The sequence below is a fragment of the Girardinichthys multiradiatus genome, chromosome 21, assembly GCF_021462225.1.
Source record: "Girardinichthys multiradiatus isolate DD_20200921_A chromosome 21, DD_fGirMul_XY1, whole genome shotgun sequence".
In the NCBI taxonomy this organism is placed as follows: Eukaryota; Metazoa; Chordata; class Actinopteri; order Cyprinodontiformes; family Goodeidae; genus Girardinichthys; species Girardinichthys multiradiatus.
In genome coordinates, this window is record NC_061813.1 from 41435521 (window position 1) to 41453376 (window position 17856).

The 17856-nt window shown below is 42.5% G+C and overlaps 1 protein-coding gene across 8 annotated transcripts in view; it reads right to left on the minus strand.

The window, feature by feature from the left end:
- The window catches only part of sugct (succinyl-CoA:glutarate-CoA transferase), a 77451-nt gene extending 62413 nt beyond the window's left edge, over positions 1–15038 (minus strand). For 3 of the 8 annotated variants that reach the window (XM_047349633.1, XM_047349636.1, XM_047349635.1), the window contains exons 1-9: positions 14710–15023; positions 12568–12619; positions 12421–12494; positions 12252–12337; positions 12010–12060; positions 11266–11386; positions 10741–10832; positions 10339–10482; positions 4771–4866 (exon numbers count right to left, since the gene is read on the minus strand). In XM_047349633.1, coding sequence (XP_047205589.1) covers positions 4771–4866; positions 10339–10482; positions 10741–10832; positions 11266–11386; positions 12010–12060; positions 12252–12337; positions 12421–12494; positions 12568–12619; positions 14710–14842 — 849 coding nt within the window. In that variant the 5' untranslated portion in view covers positions 14843–15023. Of the gene's footprint in view, positions 1–4770; positions 4867–10338; positions 10483–10740; positions 10833–11265; positions 11387–12009; positions 12061–12251; positions 12338–12420; positions 12495–12567; positions 12620–14709 lie in introns of all 8 variants that reach the window. The other 5 variants (XR_007035725.1, XR_007035726.1, XM_047349632.1 and 2 more) reach the window with 5 other exon arrangements.
- Between the last annotated feature and the right edge of the window lie 2818 nt (positions 15039–17856).

The following is a 17856-nucleotide window of genomic DNA, read 5'->3' on the forward strand; positions in this document are numbered from 1 at the left end:
CCTGAAATATTTCAGTTAGTGTGCAATGAATCTAAAATATATGAATGTTAAATTTTCATTATGACATTATGGAAAATAATGAACTTTATCACAATATGCTAATATTTTGAGAAGGACCTGTAGTCCACTTTGTTTTGAGCTGCTTTTCAGCATCATGCAGGATAAAAGCTCTAACACCGGAATATAGTTTGTTTTGGTCTGTGGCTTTTAAAGATGGCGCCGATCGACTGCGCGAGACGGACGTGCCCCACAGCGTCACTGCGCAGTGACGTCGGTTCCAAAGCTCTATTCATGGCGTCTGAGGCTCACAAGCTAAACTCCCTAATCAACTGCCTGACACAAGTGAAGCGGTGGTTAGGCAACAATAGTCTACAACTGAAATCAGAGAAAGCTGAGAAACTTATCATAGCCCCCGATAGTGCTATCTCTTCCATTAAACAGGACTTAGGTAATCTGAGCCTCTCGGCTAAAAACAAAATGAGGATTCTTGGGGTTAATCTTTGATGAGGCCATGTCACTGGATCACCATACTAGGCAGCTGGTTAAGAACTGCTTCTTTCATCTGCGTAACATCGCCAAGTTAAGATCCGTGGTGTCCAGAGATGAGCTTGAAATGATAACTCATGCATTTGTATCCTTGCGGTTGGACTATTGCAACAGTCTCTTTACTTGTCTTGACAAGAAAGAGCTGGCTCATCTGCAGTTAGATTCAATTCAATTCAATTCAGTTTATTTATATAGCGCCAATTCACAACACATGTCGTCTCAAGGTTCTTCACAACAGTCAGGTTCATACATTCCAATTAATCGTAACCATTGAACAGTTCAGTCAGATTCAGTTATTTATTCAAATTGGATAAAAAGTTTTTCTATCTAAGGAAACCCAGCAGATTGCATCCAGTCAGTGACTTGCAGCATTCACTCCTCCTGGATGAGCATGTAGAGACAGTGGACAGTCACTGGTGTTGACTTTGCAGCAATCCCTCATACTGAGCATGCAAAACTCAACTGCAAGACTTTTGACCAGAACCAACAGGAGGGCTCACATCACACCTGTGTTAAAATCTCTCCATTGGGTCCCTTTTATGTATTGTATTCAGCTTTAAATTTTAGTGCTACCTTTTGGAGCCCCACCTGGACAGGCCCCTGCCTACATCTGTGATCTAATTAAGCCTTACAGCTCAACTTATAGTCTGAGGTCATCTGGACAGAACCTGTTAATGGTTCTACGAACCTTCTTTAAAACAAGGGGTGACCGTTCTTTTAAAGCTACTGCTTCTCGACTCTGGAATTAACTTTCTCTGGAGCTGCTCTCTCTGGACTCAGTGGATATGTTCAAAACGTTCCTTAAAACCTATTTGTTCAGATTAAGCAATCCTTAACTGACCAAATTTTGCCACTTTGTATTGTTCCATTTTTAATGTTTTATATTGTATGCTTGATTACTGTGAAGCACTTTGTGACTATGTCTGTGAAACACGCTATAGAAATAAAGTTTACTTACTTACTTAATAAAACAGAAATACAGGCTTTCAAACATCAGTCTGTGTATAGTCTAATAGTCTATATAATGTGTTTTACTTAGTGAACTGAGTTAGTGACAAAAAAAAATTTTCAGTAATATTCTAATTAATTGAATATGACTGTATGGTCTGGTTTTTAGACCTTCTATTTGTAGATCAGATGAGAACCAGAAATGGTTGACCTAAAACAGCCATAAAAGCTGTCCATGGATGTCCAACATCTGGAGAGATTAACATACAGCTGCTGGTCCAACCTGTGAACTAAAGGTCCTGAAGTCAGTAGTCCATCTTAACAGAGGAAATCTCTGTTCAAACACTAATAATCTGCTGAAAATCAGAAGATCTTCTTCTCTCCTGGTCTTCAAACTTTATGTTTCCCTCTATGAATGCGCCGAGCCTCTCAAGTCTCTTTTTTGACATGGTGGACGTCTCCCTTCTGCAGCTTCAAGATGTGAAAAGCCTCAAAACTCTCGTTTAAAAACCCACAGAATCACTAATTCAGTTGTTTAGACTGCTCCGATCTCCTAACCCTCCGCTCTGCTTTCATCTGCAGGGCCTGGAGGCTAAGGAAGGGAAGGAGGGGCCACTACATGCTGGGAAAGGCGGCTCACACCAGGTTTAGATTGAAGAGTTGGACAGTGAAGCTGGTGGAGCTGAAGACCACAAAAATGGAGCCTATGCTGGGTTCACAGGGAGCAGAAAGATGAAGAGGAACTGACAGCGTATCTGCTGAGAGTCATGAAACATCAGGATAAAGTGGAACATCTCCCTCAGGCTCTGTAATGTGAAGCAGACTCTGGAGGAACATAACTTATTGTTTTTACTGAAGGTTTCCATTTACAGCAAACCATGAAGAGAGGTCTTAAATGTTTCGCTGAACCACCACCTTCTCCCTGACACATCTGTTGGTGTGAAGCCTCACATTCTGACACCTGCTTTCATTTTAAACTGACTTCTCATTTGTCAGAATGTCCACATTCATCAGATCCAACAGAAGAGGACCTCTGAGCGAACTAACATCAGCTCAGCTCAGCTCAGCTCAGCTCAGCTGATGGATGATCTCTGGTATCCACCACTTCAACCTAAACGTCTGACAGCCTCCAGGTTCTCCCCTCAGTGAGAACTGATACAGCATCCTTTATTCTCTTTGCTGGGATTAAAAATGGGAAACCTTCCCAGCTTTCTGCTCACAGCTCCTGAGGGTTGGAACTTCTCAAGCGCCAACATTTCTACCTGCTTTGGTTTCCCTTTTATTCCAAATTGAGAACAGGTTGTTGAAATCTGTAAGAGACCTCAACTCTTCTCAGGAAGGAACAGATGTGATGCAGAAGAAACTGAACTAAAGGAAGCTCCTCCAGTACAGCCCAAAATTATTCATACCCCTGCCAGATTAGGGTCAAGCCTCAGGTCCCGCCACAGAACCAAGAATGCACTAGTTAAGTTTTATATACACCTTAACAGGGACGAGTCCAGAACTTCTGTCTCTGTATTACTGGATCTCAGTCCTGCACTGGACACAGTTGAGCAGAATGTTTTGACTGAAAAATGGACTGTTGGGTTCTGTGCTAAACTGGTTCAGATCTTTTTAAGTAGACAGGGACTACTTTGTGTCATTTGGTAATTATAAATCTGGGAGAACAAAAATGAAGGGTCCATTCTCAGGTCACTTCTATTTGACATCTATATGATCTCCATAGCTAAGGTTATATGGTTCTACAGCATCTCCTACCATACATACGCTTTATATCTCTGTGTCACTGCTTGACCTCTGACCCCAGTACACTCACTGAGACAGTGTGTCCATAATATCAGTCAGTGGTAATCAAGTGCCATCATACATCAGAGATCTGATTGGTCCATATGTTCCTAACAGAGCACTTTGTTCTCAGACTGCAGGTTTACTGGTGGTTCCTAGAGTCTCTAGAAGTAGAATGGGAGGCAGATCCTTTAGTTATCAGGCTCCTCTCCTGTGGAACCAGCTCCCAGTTTTAGTCCGTGAGGCAGACACCCTGTCTACTTTTAAGGCTAGGCTTAAAACTTTCCTTTTTGATAAAGCTTATAGTTAGAGTGGCTTAGGTTATCCTGAACTATCTCTGTAGTTATGCTGCTACTTAGGCTGCTGGAGGACATAATGACCACTTTCACCCTCTTCGCTACATTCTCCTACTACTCTCCAATGTTGCGTTATTTACTGTTATTTCAGCTTTTAACTTTATGTTCTCTCTGTTTTTTCTTCTTCCTAGAAGCTACACCTGGCTCTGTGTTTAGCTGTGACACCTTCCTGGAGAGGAACATCGGCTGACCTGCTGCTGCCAACAACTTAAACGTCTCCAGGTTGTTCAGAACGCTGCTGCTAGACTTCTGACAAAATCTTCTAAGTATTCCCACTCCACACCGTTACTCATCCAGCTGCACTGGCTCCCCATTAATTTCAGAGCTCAGTTTAAGATTCTGGTCCTCACTTATAGAGGTCTTCATGGTCAAGCCCCAACTTATATCAGTGAACTCTTATATCCGTACATTCCCCCCAGGTCTCTGAGGTCATGTGATAAAGTCCTACTGGCTGTACATCACACAAGGCTGAAAACTAAGGGTGATAAAGCTTTTGCAACAGTAGCTACCCGACTCTGGAACTCTATCTCCTTGTGTATAAGGACTGTGGATTCATTGGTATCTTTTAAAAAACAGCTAAAAACTCATCTTTTTAGGCTTGCGTTTGGTTAGTTTATTTTTGATTTTATCTTATCTTCTTTTATTTTACATATATAAATATATTATTCCAATTGTACTTTGTATTAGTGTTGTGAAGCACTTTGTGATCTGTGTCTTGAGAGGTGCTATATAAATAAAATTTTACTTACTTACTTACTTCTACCGATGATCCACATAGCCCTGTCTTTCAGTGTTTAACCCTTTCTCTCTCCTAGACATGGCTACTGACTGAGCTTCTACTGTGACTAACTCTATGTTCTCTCTTTCAGACTCTAACCTTGAAAACTGGCTCAGAGTTTATCTGCTTAGCTGTTTTTCTCTCAGTTTTAGATGAAGCCTCTAAATGAGCTCCTACTGACTTTAACAATTTACTTTTCTTCCCATAGAAAGTACTCCTGGGTCAGTGCAGTCACTGTGTTATTCATGTGTGTCTGCTCTGCTCTGATCAATGAAAGACCTGAGATGGGTCTGTAATTCTGCAATAGCAACTTGTTCAGATTGTTCTTTTTCAACAGTACTCAGTAGACAATGTTACCTGGTACGGGACAATGCTCTCATGGGCCGTCCCCCAGCGTTTTGCCTCCTTCCCTGCGTTCAGATAGTTGGCTGCAATGTGGCTGAGGCAGGACACCTGGCAGAGACACCAGAGGACAAAGACATCAACTCTGAGATGGGATTGGTTCTCCTTCCAGCTCATTCTATAAGAACAACCAGCTGCCCACCTTCGGACCTGAGGCTTCAGTCAATTTACGGTCAGATCAGAACCAAACAGCCTCAAAGGATTTCGACCGTCAGAGGTTTCTCTTAGCACCAACACGCTGCAGAAAAATCTGAGACTGCTGATCTCTGAGGAGCCAACGCCTCCTCGGACATCAGCAGAGTTCAGACTATTTTGGAAGGAAAAAACCCAGAGGTCCTCACCAGAACATTTATGTCCCACACTGTAAAAAAACAGCTTCCTTTATTTGGGATGAAAACCCATTTTCAGTTGTGAAAACCTGAAAAACTAAGTGTGATATATTAGGGACAATATCTTTAGTCAGTCCAGTAAACCGAGGTAGTATTCATGAGTGAGTTGTCAGTACTTCTATCTCTAAGTTGTAGGTCAATGCAACAGGTAAACGTTCTGCTAACTTATGTTTTGAAATGCAGGAAAACCAAATTTTGGAGTTTGGTTTGAGTTAGAGGCCGAGTTTTGTTGTAATGTTCTGTTAAATAAATTCAGACAAGCGAAATGTTTTCTGTAGATTCCCATTTATTGAAGTCACTACGAATCCTAGTCAAGTTACCAGTAGGCAGGATTTATAACTGCTAGCTGGTTGCCTAGTGGTTAGAGAGCAGCGCATCTGCATTCCACAGAGGCCATAATGGTTGCTGGTTCAAAGCCCAGAGTTTTACTCTGGTTCCCTAAATAATCTACTGCTCCGTGAAAAAAGGATGAGTTAAAACTCACAGGACAAAAAAACCTTTTAAGTCACTGTTACTTTTATATGAAATTCAAAGTTCTTTTAAGTCTCTACAAGTTTTGGTTGAGTTACAGAAACGTAGAATCAAAGTTTGAGCTTTGATCAGGACCCTGAGATGATACCTGGAATCGGATCCGGTCAAGCCTACAAAACACAGTTGTCATCTTTGTTTTACTACAGACAGAAACTCTCGGAGCTTCTGACCCGGTCTGGTTTTATGTTCTGACCCGGTCTGGTTTTATCTTCTGATCCAGTCTGGTTCTGATCCGGTCTGGTTTTATGTTCTGATCCGGTCTGGTTTTATGTTCTGACCCAGTCTGGTTTTATCTTCTGATCCAGTCTGGTTCTGATCCGGTCTGGTTTTATGTTCTGACCCGGTCTGGTTTTATGTTCGGATCCGGTCTGGTTTTATGTTCTGACCCAGTCTGGTTTTATCTTCTGATCCAGTCTGGTTCTGATCCGGTCTGGTTTTATGTTCTGACCCGGTCTGGTTTTATGTTCTGATCCGGTCTGGTTTTATGTTCTGACCCAGTCTGGTTTTATCTTCTGATCCAGTCTGGTTCTGATCCGGTCTGGTTTTATGTTCTGACCCGGTCTGGTTTTATGTTCTGATCCGGTCTGGTTTTATGTTCTGACCCAGTCTGGTTTTATCTTCTGATCCAGTCTGGTTCTGATCCGGTCTGGTTTTATGTTCTGACCCGGTCTGGTTTTATGTTATGATCCGGTCTGGTTTTATGTTCTGACCCGGTCTGGTTTTATGTTCTGACCTGCTCTGGTTTTATCTTCTGACCCGGTCTGGTTTTATCTTCTGATCCAGTCTGGTTCTGATCCGGTCTGGTTTTATGTTCTGACCCGGTCTGGTTTTATGTTCTGATCCGGTCTGGTTTTATGTTCTGACCCGGTCTGGTTTTATGTTCTGACCTGCTCTGGTTTTATCTTCTGACCCGGTCTGGTTTTATCTTCTGATCCAGTCTGGTTCTGATCCGGTCTGGTTTTATTTTCTGATCCAGTCTGGTTCTGATCCAGTCTGGTTCTGATCCAGTCTGGTTTTATCTTCTGGATCCAATCTGGCTCAGAAGACTTTCCTTCTAAGAAAAACCCGACTGAAGATGTTGGCTGTCAGAAATGGATCGGTTCTGAAGCTTGGAGTAGGGCCCTTCTCTGGGGTCCATCGGACCAGCTTGATGAGACCAGCTGATTGTTTCATGATGTGAAACTGTGTTTGTTGTCATATTTCTGCAGCGGGTTCTGGACCAGATGATAAAATCTCAGTGGTTAAAAGGAAATGATCAGAGGTGCTCGTTAACACCACCATGACGGGTCAGTCCGCATGAAGCTCAGCCGGGTGGTTCTGCCCATCAGTGCTCTGAACAAACCAACATTTTCTTCTGTTTAAACTGGAGATACCACAACAGAGGCTGGAGTGGTTCTGACTGCCAGCTGAGAAGGACTCCACATGTGGAACCTGAATCTGAGTCCTCATTAAGGAGAAAAATGAGCTTCAGCCAGGAGATATGAGCTGTAATCATCTTCAACAGCCTGCTCTGAGCAGCTTCATACCCAACACACTGCTTCTAAAACATCTCCAGGCTTCGTGTGGACCCTGCTTCTCAACATTGGATCATCTCTCAGGTTCAGGAGGCTTCAACTTCCTGAAGGAGTCATGGGTTGGGGTGAAGTGACCTAACAAACCAAAACCTCTTTCAGGAACCAGAACTGAAAAAGCAGCCAAAGTCCAAAGAAACATTTTGACAGAGCTGCAGACCATCTGGAGAACAACTGATCTTGAACTTCATTAAGGATTTTAGGAAACTCCTGTAACCTTTGGAGGGTAAATGATGTCACATGGTGCAAAGAAACAACTAAAATCACTCTGACATGTTCCAGCAGCTCCAAACAGAACGTCAGAAGCTCCATCAGAGCGAGCAAAGACTTCCTAAATCCACCAGAGTTCCTTCAGCCGTCCTCTTGAAGCATGTTGCTTTGTTTCCGACCCTCCTGTTGGAGTCACGCTGTGGCCAGCATTCCTGTGGCTGCTGCTGCTCTTCCTTGAAGAACTTGTCTGGGACATGTGGGCGGTGCAGAGGTGGATTGTTGGTATGTTGCGTGTGAATGGACCACAGGACCGGCACCATGCAGCCTCAAACAATCCCAGAATCCGTCCCTTGGTTTTGTTTAAATCAGGGAGTATGTTCAGAGCTCTTCCCGAGAGGCTGAGAACCTGGACCTGGATGAAGAATCCAACTGTGAGTCAGGTTTAAAGCAGCTCTAACACACACAGGGTGTCCTGACTCCACAAATCCAACATAACCCAGAGTCCAGAAGCATATCTGGTCCCGTCTGTGTCGGAGTCTGGGATGCTTTCAGGCTGATGAGGAACGCATCGGGTTGGAAGGAGATGGTACACCTACAGGCCATGAACACAACACTGAAGCAGGACATGGAGCTGCAGCAACAGGAAGATCTGGAAGCACTTCAGGATTAACTTCAGTCTCAGTTTCATTTTATCATCCGGAACCAAACTGAACATGAAGCTGTTTGGTGAACTGAGTCAGAATCATGGTTGGTCATTTCTGAGGAGGACAACCTAAACCAATCTCAGCAACTTTATTTCAATTGATCTGATGATGACTCCAGTTCATCCAGGTCATCAGACTTTTCCATCCTTTGGTGGTTTGGTCATTTTGTGCCCAAACCACTGAGGGGTGATATGGATCCATCAGCTGCAAGACGTTCCACGATGACCTTGTGATCATTGTTGGCGCACCAAGACGTCTGGTACCAACCAAAGTAACCAATGGTTATCCAGGTTTCAACCAAGCCCCCTTTCAGTAGAAGATTTGGATCAGCCTTAACTTCATTTCTTTTGTTCTTTTCATTTTTCTGTCTTCAGATCGTCTGCTTTATAATAGAAAGAGTAATGAAGGATTTTACAGTATTTGTTTGAAACGGAGACGCTAGAGAACACGTTTCAGAGCAGTTCCCCTCTGATTGTCAGCTGATGATGTCATTTTCTTGCTTGTGATGTCATCAGTTTATCTTACCAAAAACCTGTGGGTCTAACAGGAAGTATAAAGTCTCAACATGGAGCATTTTAGGGTGACATAACGACCACTTTTACCCTCTTCGCTACATTCTCACACTACTCTCCAGTTTTGCATTATTTGCTGTTATTTCAGCTTTTAACTTTATGTTCTCTCTCTTTTCTCTTCCTAGAAGCTACACCTGGCCTGACTCTGTGTCTACCTGTGACAACTTTCTGGAGAGGGGCATCGTCCGAGCTTCTGCTGGCAACAACTTAATGCTCACCTTCTACCGATGATCCACATGACCCTGTCTTTCAGTGTTTAACCCTTTCTCTCTCCTAGACATGGCTACTGACTGAGCTTCTACTGTAACTAATTCTATGTTCTCTCTTTCAGACTCTAACCTTGAAAACTGGCTCAGAGTTTATCTGTTCTTTCTTTCTAGATGAAACAACTAAAGGAGCTACATCCATTAACATTTACTTTTCCTTCCCATAGAAAGTACTCCTGGATCAGTGCTTCTTTGTTCTCTTTGTGTCTCTGCTCTGTTCTCTCAAACCTCCAGTCGGTCGTGGCAGATGGCCGCTCACACTGAGCCTGGTTCTGGTTCTGCTGGAGGTTTCTTCCTGTTAAAAGGGAGTTTTTCCTCTCCACTGTCGCTACATGCATGCTCAGTATGAGGGATTGCTGCAAAGTCAACACCAGTGACTGTCCACTGTCTCTACATGCTCATCCAGGAGGAGTGAATGCTGCAAGTCACTGACTGGATGCAATCTGCTGGGTTTCCTTAGATAGAAAAACTTTTTATCCAATTTGAATAAATAACTGAATCTGACTGAACTGTTCAATGATTACGATTAATTGGAATGTATGAACCTGACTGTTGTGAAGAGCCTTGAGATGACATGTGTTGTGAATTGGCGCTATAGAAATAAACTGAATTGAAACTGAATTTAGGGTTTCATTTAAGGGGGACGTTTTTAGCTGCCGGACACAGAAGGTCCCAGCTAGGTTATACGGATTCCTCTACGTCTCTTCGTCTCATTCGCCATCAAACTGACATATTCAAGGCGACACATCATCGTCGTTGTCATCATCAGGAAACACTTTTTTCTCACAGAGCCCATCATTGGTTTGTTGACCGTAACACAAATGCCTGGGCATTGTCCTGTTGCCTCGGTAACGCTCGTCTGTTGATGTGTAACGCAGAAATAAGTCTGGGTCATAACATTGGATAACTACACATTAGTTCCACTCTAATTTTCTACAATCTTCTCATGATGTCCTGGAAGGAAGCGCGTCTACATGCCTGTAATACATAACGTCCACCAGCAGGGGGATGTTTAAAGCTAATCTGGTTTAAAGATGTTTAATTAGAGCTTTTTATGTGGATCAGACTCTTAGTTTATGGAAATGGGTCAGAATAAAAGACAAAGTTATATTTCCTTATAAAAGAGATTGAAGTGTTTTTATATTATTTTTATATTCTTCTCCAGCAGGAGCTGAGAACATTCATAAAGACAGATAAAACCAGAAGGATCTGCAGACAAACTCATGAGCAACACTGTTCTCTGGCAAACAGGAAGTGACATCAATGACAGGAAGTGTTACCTGAGAAGACAGCAGGTTACAGTCGATGTGAACTCCTCTCCCCGTCTTCAGTCTCTGCAGCAAGGCGGCCATGATGGCTCCGTGTGCGTACAGCCCTGTCGCCAGGTCGGTCATGGCGACGCCTGGACGCACCGGCTCTCCATCCTACAACAGCAAAGAATCATGGGAGTTCAGGCTGTGTAACGAACTGATGATGCAACGTATCATCTGAACTCATTTCAGATCCTTCTAGCTCACTTTTCTTTTAAATCCAAGTAAAGTATGGATCATCGGCTATAAATGTGACCTTTGACCTGATCATGGTGCTCAGACAGAAGCAGAGAATCTCAGCTACAGAAGGACTGAACATCGCAGCAGATTCTGATCCGATCTGATCCTAGAAGATAAAAAAGGCACTCTAACCTCTGGCCCAGTGATGTGCATCATTCCCGACACTCCCGAGGCGATGGAGTCGTATCCTGGACTCTGAGCCCGAGGACCCGTCTGTCCGTAACCTGATGACACACAGACACACCTGGATCACTGGCTCTGTGATGGCGGAACTGACAGGATCCAAAGAGTTCTAGCAAAACAAGATCCACCTCAGGCTGCAAATTTCTGGGGCGTTTCAAAGTTGGAAACGTTCCTTGGGATTTCACAAGAATCTGTAGGAATAAACTGGACTAATCCTGGAATTTAGAGGTTGGCTCCTAACAGGACGTCAGACATAATTTGGACAGAAACCAATGGTTCTGGTTTGAGTCCACTAGATTTATGCTATACCAGCAGTTTAACCCGAGCTGTGATGAAGACCTGGAGATGATGCCACAAAGAACCTCAGATCAGAGCCACTTTAACACTGAGTTATGATGTAGAAACTGGATCATAACTGGACCTTAGAACCGTGAAACAGGCTGAGTCCAGGTCCAGGTCCAGGTGGGTCAGTACCTGATATGGAGCAGTAGATCAGCCGTGGATTCACTCTGCTCAGCTCAGCGTATCCTAAACCCATCTGAGGAAGTTTCCCCGGCAGGAAGTTTTCTACCAGAACGTCACACACACCTGCAAGCTGAACACACACACAGCATGAACACACACACACCTGCAAGCTGAACACACACACAGCATGAACACACACACACCTGCAAGCTGAACACACACACAGCATGAACACACACACACCTGCAAGCTGAACACACACACCTGCAAGCTGAACACACACACACCTGCAAGCTGAACACACACACCTGCAAGCTGAACACACACACCTGCAAGCTGAACACACACACACCTGCAAGCTGAACACACACACACCTGCAAGCTGAACACACACACACCTGCAAGCTGAACACACACACAGCATGAACACACACACCTGCAAGCTGAACACACACACACCTGCAAGCTGAACACACACACAGCATGAACACACACACACCTGCAAGCTGAACACACACACAGCATGAACACACACACACCTGCAAGCTGAACACACACACCTGCAAGCTGAACACACACACAGCATGAACACACACACCTGCAAGCTGAACACACACACACCTGCAAGCTGAACACACACACAGCATGAACACACACACCTGCAAGCTGAACACACACACACCTGCAAGCTGAACACACACACCTGCAAGCTGAACACACACACAGCATGAACACACATCCAGAGCATGGTACCTGCTGGATGATCTCTGCTCCTCTCAGATGTTTCAAGTCCACAGCGATGCTCTGAAACAGATTATTAGAGTTTATCAGCAGAACCTGCTGGTTCTGATTCTACATCATCAGAAGGAACTTTTAGACCAGAGATGAAGCTAAAACCTGAACGATTTCAGGTTCGGTTCATCATTCAGTAGTTCGGCTTGTTTATTATCGGATCTCAGGCTGGACCCTGAGGTCCACAGCTCTCACAGGGTTACCTTCTTGTTCCGGTTGATGCTCAGGAAGTAGACGCTCTCTGAGGAAACAAACGGAGGACCCCAGGCTCTGGTGTCGTCACCTCCACCTGTTCAACACAGCCAACATCTAAAACCATCAGGTTTCCCACAATCCTTCAGCTGCAGCCCAACAGATCCACATCCAGCTCACCTGGTCTTTCCACTTTGATCACCTCAGCTCCAAGGTCTCCAAGGATCATGGTGGCAAACGGACCGGCCAGAACTCTGCAAACATTCAGACAGATGTTAGGTTCAAAGCCCAGGCAGCCAGGAGACAGAGAAAGCCAGCAGAGCTCACCTGGTCAGATCTAACACTCTGACGCCCTCTAGTGGCCGAGGAGTTCCTGCAGCTGATATGAACACAGCAGAGTTCAGAGGTCAAGAGTTCTAACAGAGCTGAAGAACTGAGAACATTTCAAATGGATTTTGAACCTCAGACAAAGGGAACCACATCCACTGATGCTGATTTAGTCTGGGTCACTAAATGTTACAGTTCAGCCCTAAGTATTCATACCCCTCACACTTTTCATTTATTTTCAAGAATTTTGTTTCTGATAAAAATCGACACAGACATAAGACACCAGGTATTAAAAAAATTAAATCCCTTATATTTTTTACATTTCAACCAAGAAAGGCAATAATTAGTGAGCAGCAGGTCTTCACCTGAATTTCTGAGGACGTCTCCTGCCGAGAGATAAGGCTGCTTATGGTGAACAGAAAGGAACGTTTTCTTTAATAATGAAACCAGTTAAAAACAGTCCAACTTGATGTGACATCAGAAAGACCAGAAAATGTTTTACATCCACAGAGAAATTGTATATTTTGACAAAAGCAATAAGCTAAATGAAACTGGGGTGGTGGAATGGCTCCGACAGACTTTATTTAAATATTCACTCCAGGCCTTCGCATGTAGTTCAGCCAAATATGGAACAAATACAGTCACAAATACATGGATGAAATGGACCCAAGAGGTTCTAAGCATTCTTAGAAAAAATATCAAGGCTCCCGGGTCCATATCTAGTTCCCTGAAAACTTCAGAGATTTTCTACCGTTGCAACATGACTCAGCGTTCCGAGACGGGAAAATAAAAACCTCGTTTTTATTGACGACTTGTTTGAAGGGGAGATTCTGAAGACATTTGGCCCGATTCAGGAGAAGCATGGTTTGATTTTAAACGATGTTTAAAGAATAATCACTTCTTAAAGCTTTGGAAAAGTTCTTCATAAAGACCAGAAAGCAAAGAAAATGTGTCAAATATTTATAAATGTTAGCAGGCAACTACGGTCCTGGGACCATGATTGATGATCAGCAGTGGGAAAACAACATGGATGGAAATTTGCTGGAAAGTGAATATTAGATATTTCAGGGCTCCAGGTATTATTTCTAAATTTGATTAAACTAAAACAAAATTGAGCTGGAGACAGTGTGGGCAGGTTGGAGATCTCTCATCTTTTTTGATTCCCCAATGATTGAAACATTCAAGGAGGAAATTAGGAATATTTCACACATTTATATTAAATGAAACCCCCTCGTCTTTGCAGTACCTCCTAGGGAGCCTTGTACCGGTAGCTAAACAACTGATCACCGTATTCTGGTATAAGCCTTCAGCCCCACAGGAACTCAACATAACTATCAATTTATTTCAGAAAAGGTGGTCCCAGCTGACAGCATATCTGTCCTCTTAATACTTTAGTATTTGTGTTATATTAACAAATGTACTCATAATAATTTAAACATATTTCAGATGTTTGTTATTCAGTTTTTTGTTATTCTTCCCTCTCTACTCTGTAAGTAACAGATTTAATAATTCATCAGTTCCCCTACATGTTGACTTATGTTCTTATTAAACTATCCTATTTTACTTTATGTTGTATCAAAAACAAAAAATTGCAAAGTATTTATAGCTTAATAAGTCATGAAGATAAATGGAAACATTATTGCTTGTGATGCTTAAAGCATAATAAAACATTTAGTTAAAAACTAATTGTTAAACAGTTTTTTACCTCGGGTAAAATAAGGTCACTTAAAGCACATTTGAACATCGTTTTCTGTCTCGAGGATCATGAACGTTACTTCTAGAATGAGTTTATATTGTGTATAAAACCATTTTATCAAAATTCGATCATGTAATTTTAGCGTTTCATTCATTAATATGTTCTAACTGGTTTCCAAGGAGAACTTGCCTTTCACAATATGGCGGACGCGCTGACGTATTGTTGCTAGCAGAACTGAAGCTAACCTTGAAAAGGTCAGTTAACCTTTAATCACCAACTGTTTAATGTGACATAGAGACAGTCCAGCCATTTAATGAAGTCTTAAACATGTTTAGGTTCTCATCCTGTCAGGATATCTGGAGATTCTGATCCAGGTACCGATGATCTGACTGGAACCTGACCAGAGCTGCTAACATTAGCCTACTAGCTGCAGCTACGCGCAGTACCTGTGTGTGTATCCGACCTCCAGCGCCTGCTGCGCGGACAGCTCAGAGCCTGGTTCCCCTGTAGGAGCGCTCTGAAGCCCGAATGACACCAAGCCCTGAGGGAGCTGTTTAAAACTCTGAAACTTTCAGACATCTTCTAAACCTGTTAGCATCAGCCTAAAATTATGTCACGTCACTTCCTGCCACCGACGTCCTAAATAAAAGCAGATAAAGTAATAAAACCAAATGACAGCTTAAATTGTTTGGACTCTTTAGCTGATTAGTTTCCTTTTAGCTGGTTGTGGTCGATCTCTCTTGTCCATCTGAGCCGAACCCAGACTTCATATCAGAGATGAATCCCAGCCTGTTTACCAGAGTTCTATCAGAACCACCTCAAAGTTCACTTCAAATAAAATGATCAAAGTTGGACATTTCTAAACATTCGGGGTTGTTTACATAATAAAGTCTCACATAATAACTTATTAAATATGCCACCTCTTATAAGTCTCGTATTAGCATATTATTCACATCCCACAGAAGATGATCTGGACTGATCTTATCTCCATGGGTCAGATTTTAATCTGCGTTCACATTAACTGTATTTCACTATGACGGCATTTACCATGAAGCTGATTTGAAGCAGCTTTTAATTTATAATCACTTCTAAAGCAAGTTTTTCACACTAATAATAAATAAATATAATAAATTGTGATGGAACTGTCTATTAGCCTATTTTAAAAACTCAGCGGTAGATGTGTGCTGCAATCTGGTGGACAGTAGGGTTGTTAGGTTTTAATTTACCTTTGACCAGAAAGAAATGACCCTGTCTCTGTTCTTTATGATCCCCAATGATTGGATCAGATCACACTGGGTCTGTATCAATGGGACTGAACAGATCCATCCTTCAACTATTGACCAGGTGGACGTGGGAATGATCCTGAATGAGACTGAGAGGCTAACAGAGCAGGGGAGAACTGTTCACCTCAGACTTCCTGGACTACTGTCATCAGCAGAAACTCAGATGACTCTGCAGTCATCTGGTGGATCAGAAGCTGAGTGCAGGAAGGTGGTGGACCACTTTGTGGCATGGTGTGGAAACAATCATCTCATTTTGAACGTGACTAAAACAAAGGAGATGATTGTAGATTTTAAGAGAAACAGGAATAAGTCAAAAACTATTTCTATCATGGGAGAAGAAGTGGAGGTGGTGGAGGAGTATAAATACCTCGGTGTTCACCTGGACAACAGACTAGAGTGGAGATGCAACTGTGAAGCCATCTACAAGAAGGGACAGAGCAGACTGTACTTCTTAAGGAAGCTTAGGTCCTTTGGTGTTTGCAGCAAGATGCTGAATATCTTCTATAAGTCTGTTGTGGAGAGTCTGATCTCTTCTACCATCATCTGCTGGGGAAGCAGCATCAGAACCAGGGACTTAAAAAAGCTCAACAAGCTGATAAAGAAGGTTGGTTCTGTTCTGGGGACTCCTCTGGAACCTCTGGAGAAAAAATCAAGAACATTATGGAGAACCCTGAGCATCCTCTTCATGAGACTGTTGAACAAAACAGAGTGTCTTCAGTCAGAGGCTTCTTCAGATCTGTTGTGAGACAGACGCTACAGGAGATCCTTCCTGCCCACAGCCATCAGCATCTACAACGGCTCTTAGAAGAAACTTGAATGATATGAGTTATGACCTTAACTTCCCTTTAGGATTAATAAAGTATCTTTGAGTTAAACTGATGCTGAAGGAGGCGACATGCTTGAGGTCAGGAGACCTCTACAGGTCCAGAGGGGTTTTGTTGTAGCATCTAGGCACCAAAGCACAGCTTAGGTTAATATCTCTGTTGAACTTTCTGGATACAGTGACTGCAATCAGATAATCTACAGAAGCCTAATTATAGTTCTATGTGATTTCATTGTTTTCTGCAAAGCATTCCTATCAGGTTCAGGTCTGGACTTTGACTGGGCCATCTGTGTTCACTGTGTTCCCTTTTGACAGTCTGGAAACTATGGTGGGTTTTTGTTCACTTGAGGATATATATTTCAATTATTTTAGAAATGTTTACTTTCTGCTACTAAAAAAATTACGGTCCAGAAATGGGGACATTTCTTTTTTATTAAGACTGTAGTTGCTAATTTGTTTTTACATGAAAATAGTCTCTGTGTACATCTTTAAATTAAAGCAACTCATTAATTTACTTAACTTTTCACAGTTTAGTGATTTAGCAGAACAAGAACAAAGATCTTCAAAATAATGCAGAGGAAAAGGAAAGTGGACTCCATGCTTGGAAACTAACAAATAATGAGAGGAGTCATTTCAAGAAAACTGTCAGTCAGAACAATTAATCAAATAAAGGAAAACCTGGAAGCAGCAGAAATATCTGACATGAGACGGCAGAAAACAAGACGATCGTCATCAAATCTGCTGAAAAACATCTGGCAATAAGAAGGTTGTACTGGGAGACAGTGGGAGGAAGATAAACTGGGAATCTCCAGGCTCCCAGTTACAAGTTGGTAGCTGTGTAGGATATTGGTCAGTAATACTATGACTAATAATAATAATTATGCTGCAGGTTTGTAAAGTAGCCATTCACACCAGCAGACCACCTGCCCCCCACCAACAACTCCAACAATGAAGCTGATTGTTATTAAATCCACCAACTGTGGTGAAAAATGAACGATGGAGTCATGCTTTGCTTATTCTTCCACTTTAAGAAGAAACATCTGCACAGAACATGGTGCTTTAACAGTACCACTGGGAGATGAAGAGCTTAGAGGTCCACTAGAGGTTGGAGGTCCACTCACACATGGAAATATTTTCTCTATTTAAAACATTTGAATTTCACAGTAACCTCTCTATTGTCTAGAAGTGTTTTTTTGTTTGATGTCTGTTAATGAACATGATAAGCAGAAAAGGATGTCAAATAAATTCAGATTTCCCAGTTTTAATGTGTAGTTTAATGCATGGTGGCTCATTTATTATGTCTGATAATTATCTGAGTTTAAAATGAACTGAGAACTAAACCAAGCGACCATGTTCTTCCTCTTCCTCGTCAACAATCATAAATCATGTGTGCTGCCATCTGCTGGACGATTGATGACTGGTATCACATTAGGTCTCAGATGTTTCCACTGGAGGAATCAGAGAACTGATCCTACATCAGCTTCATT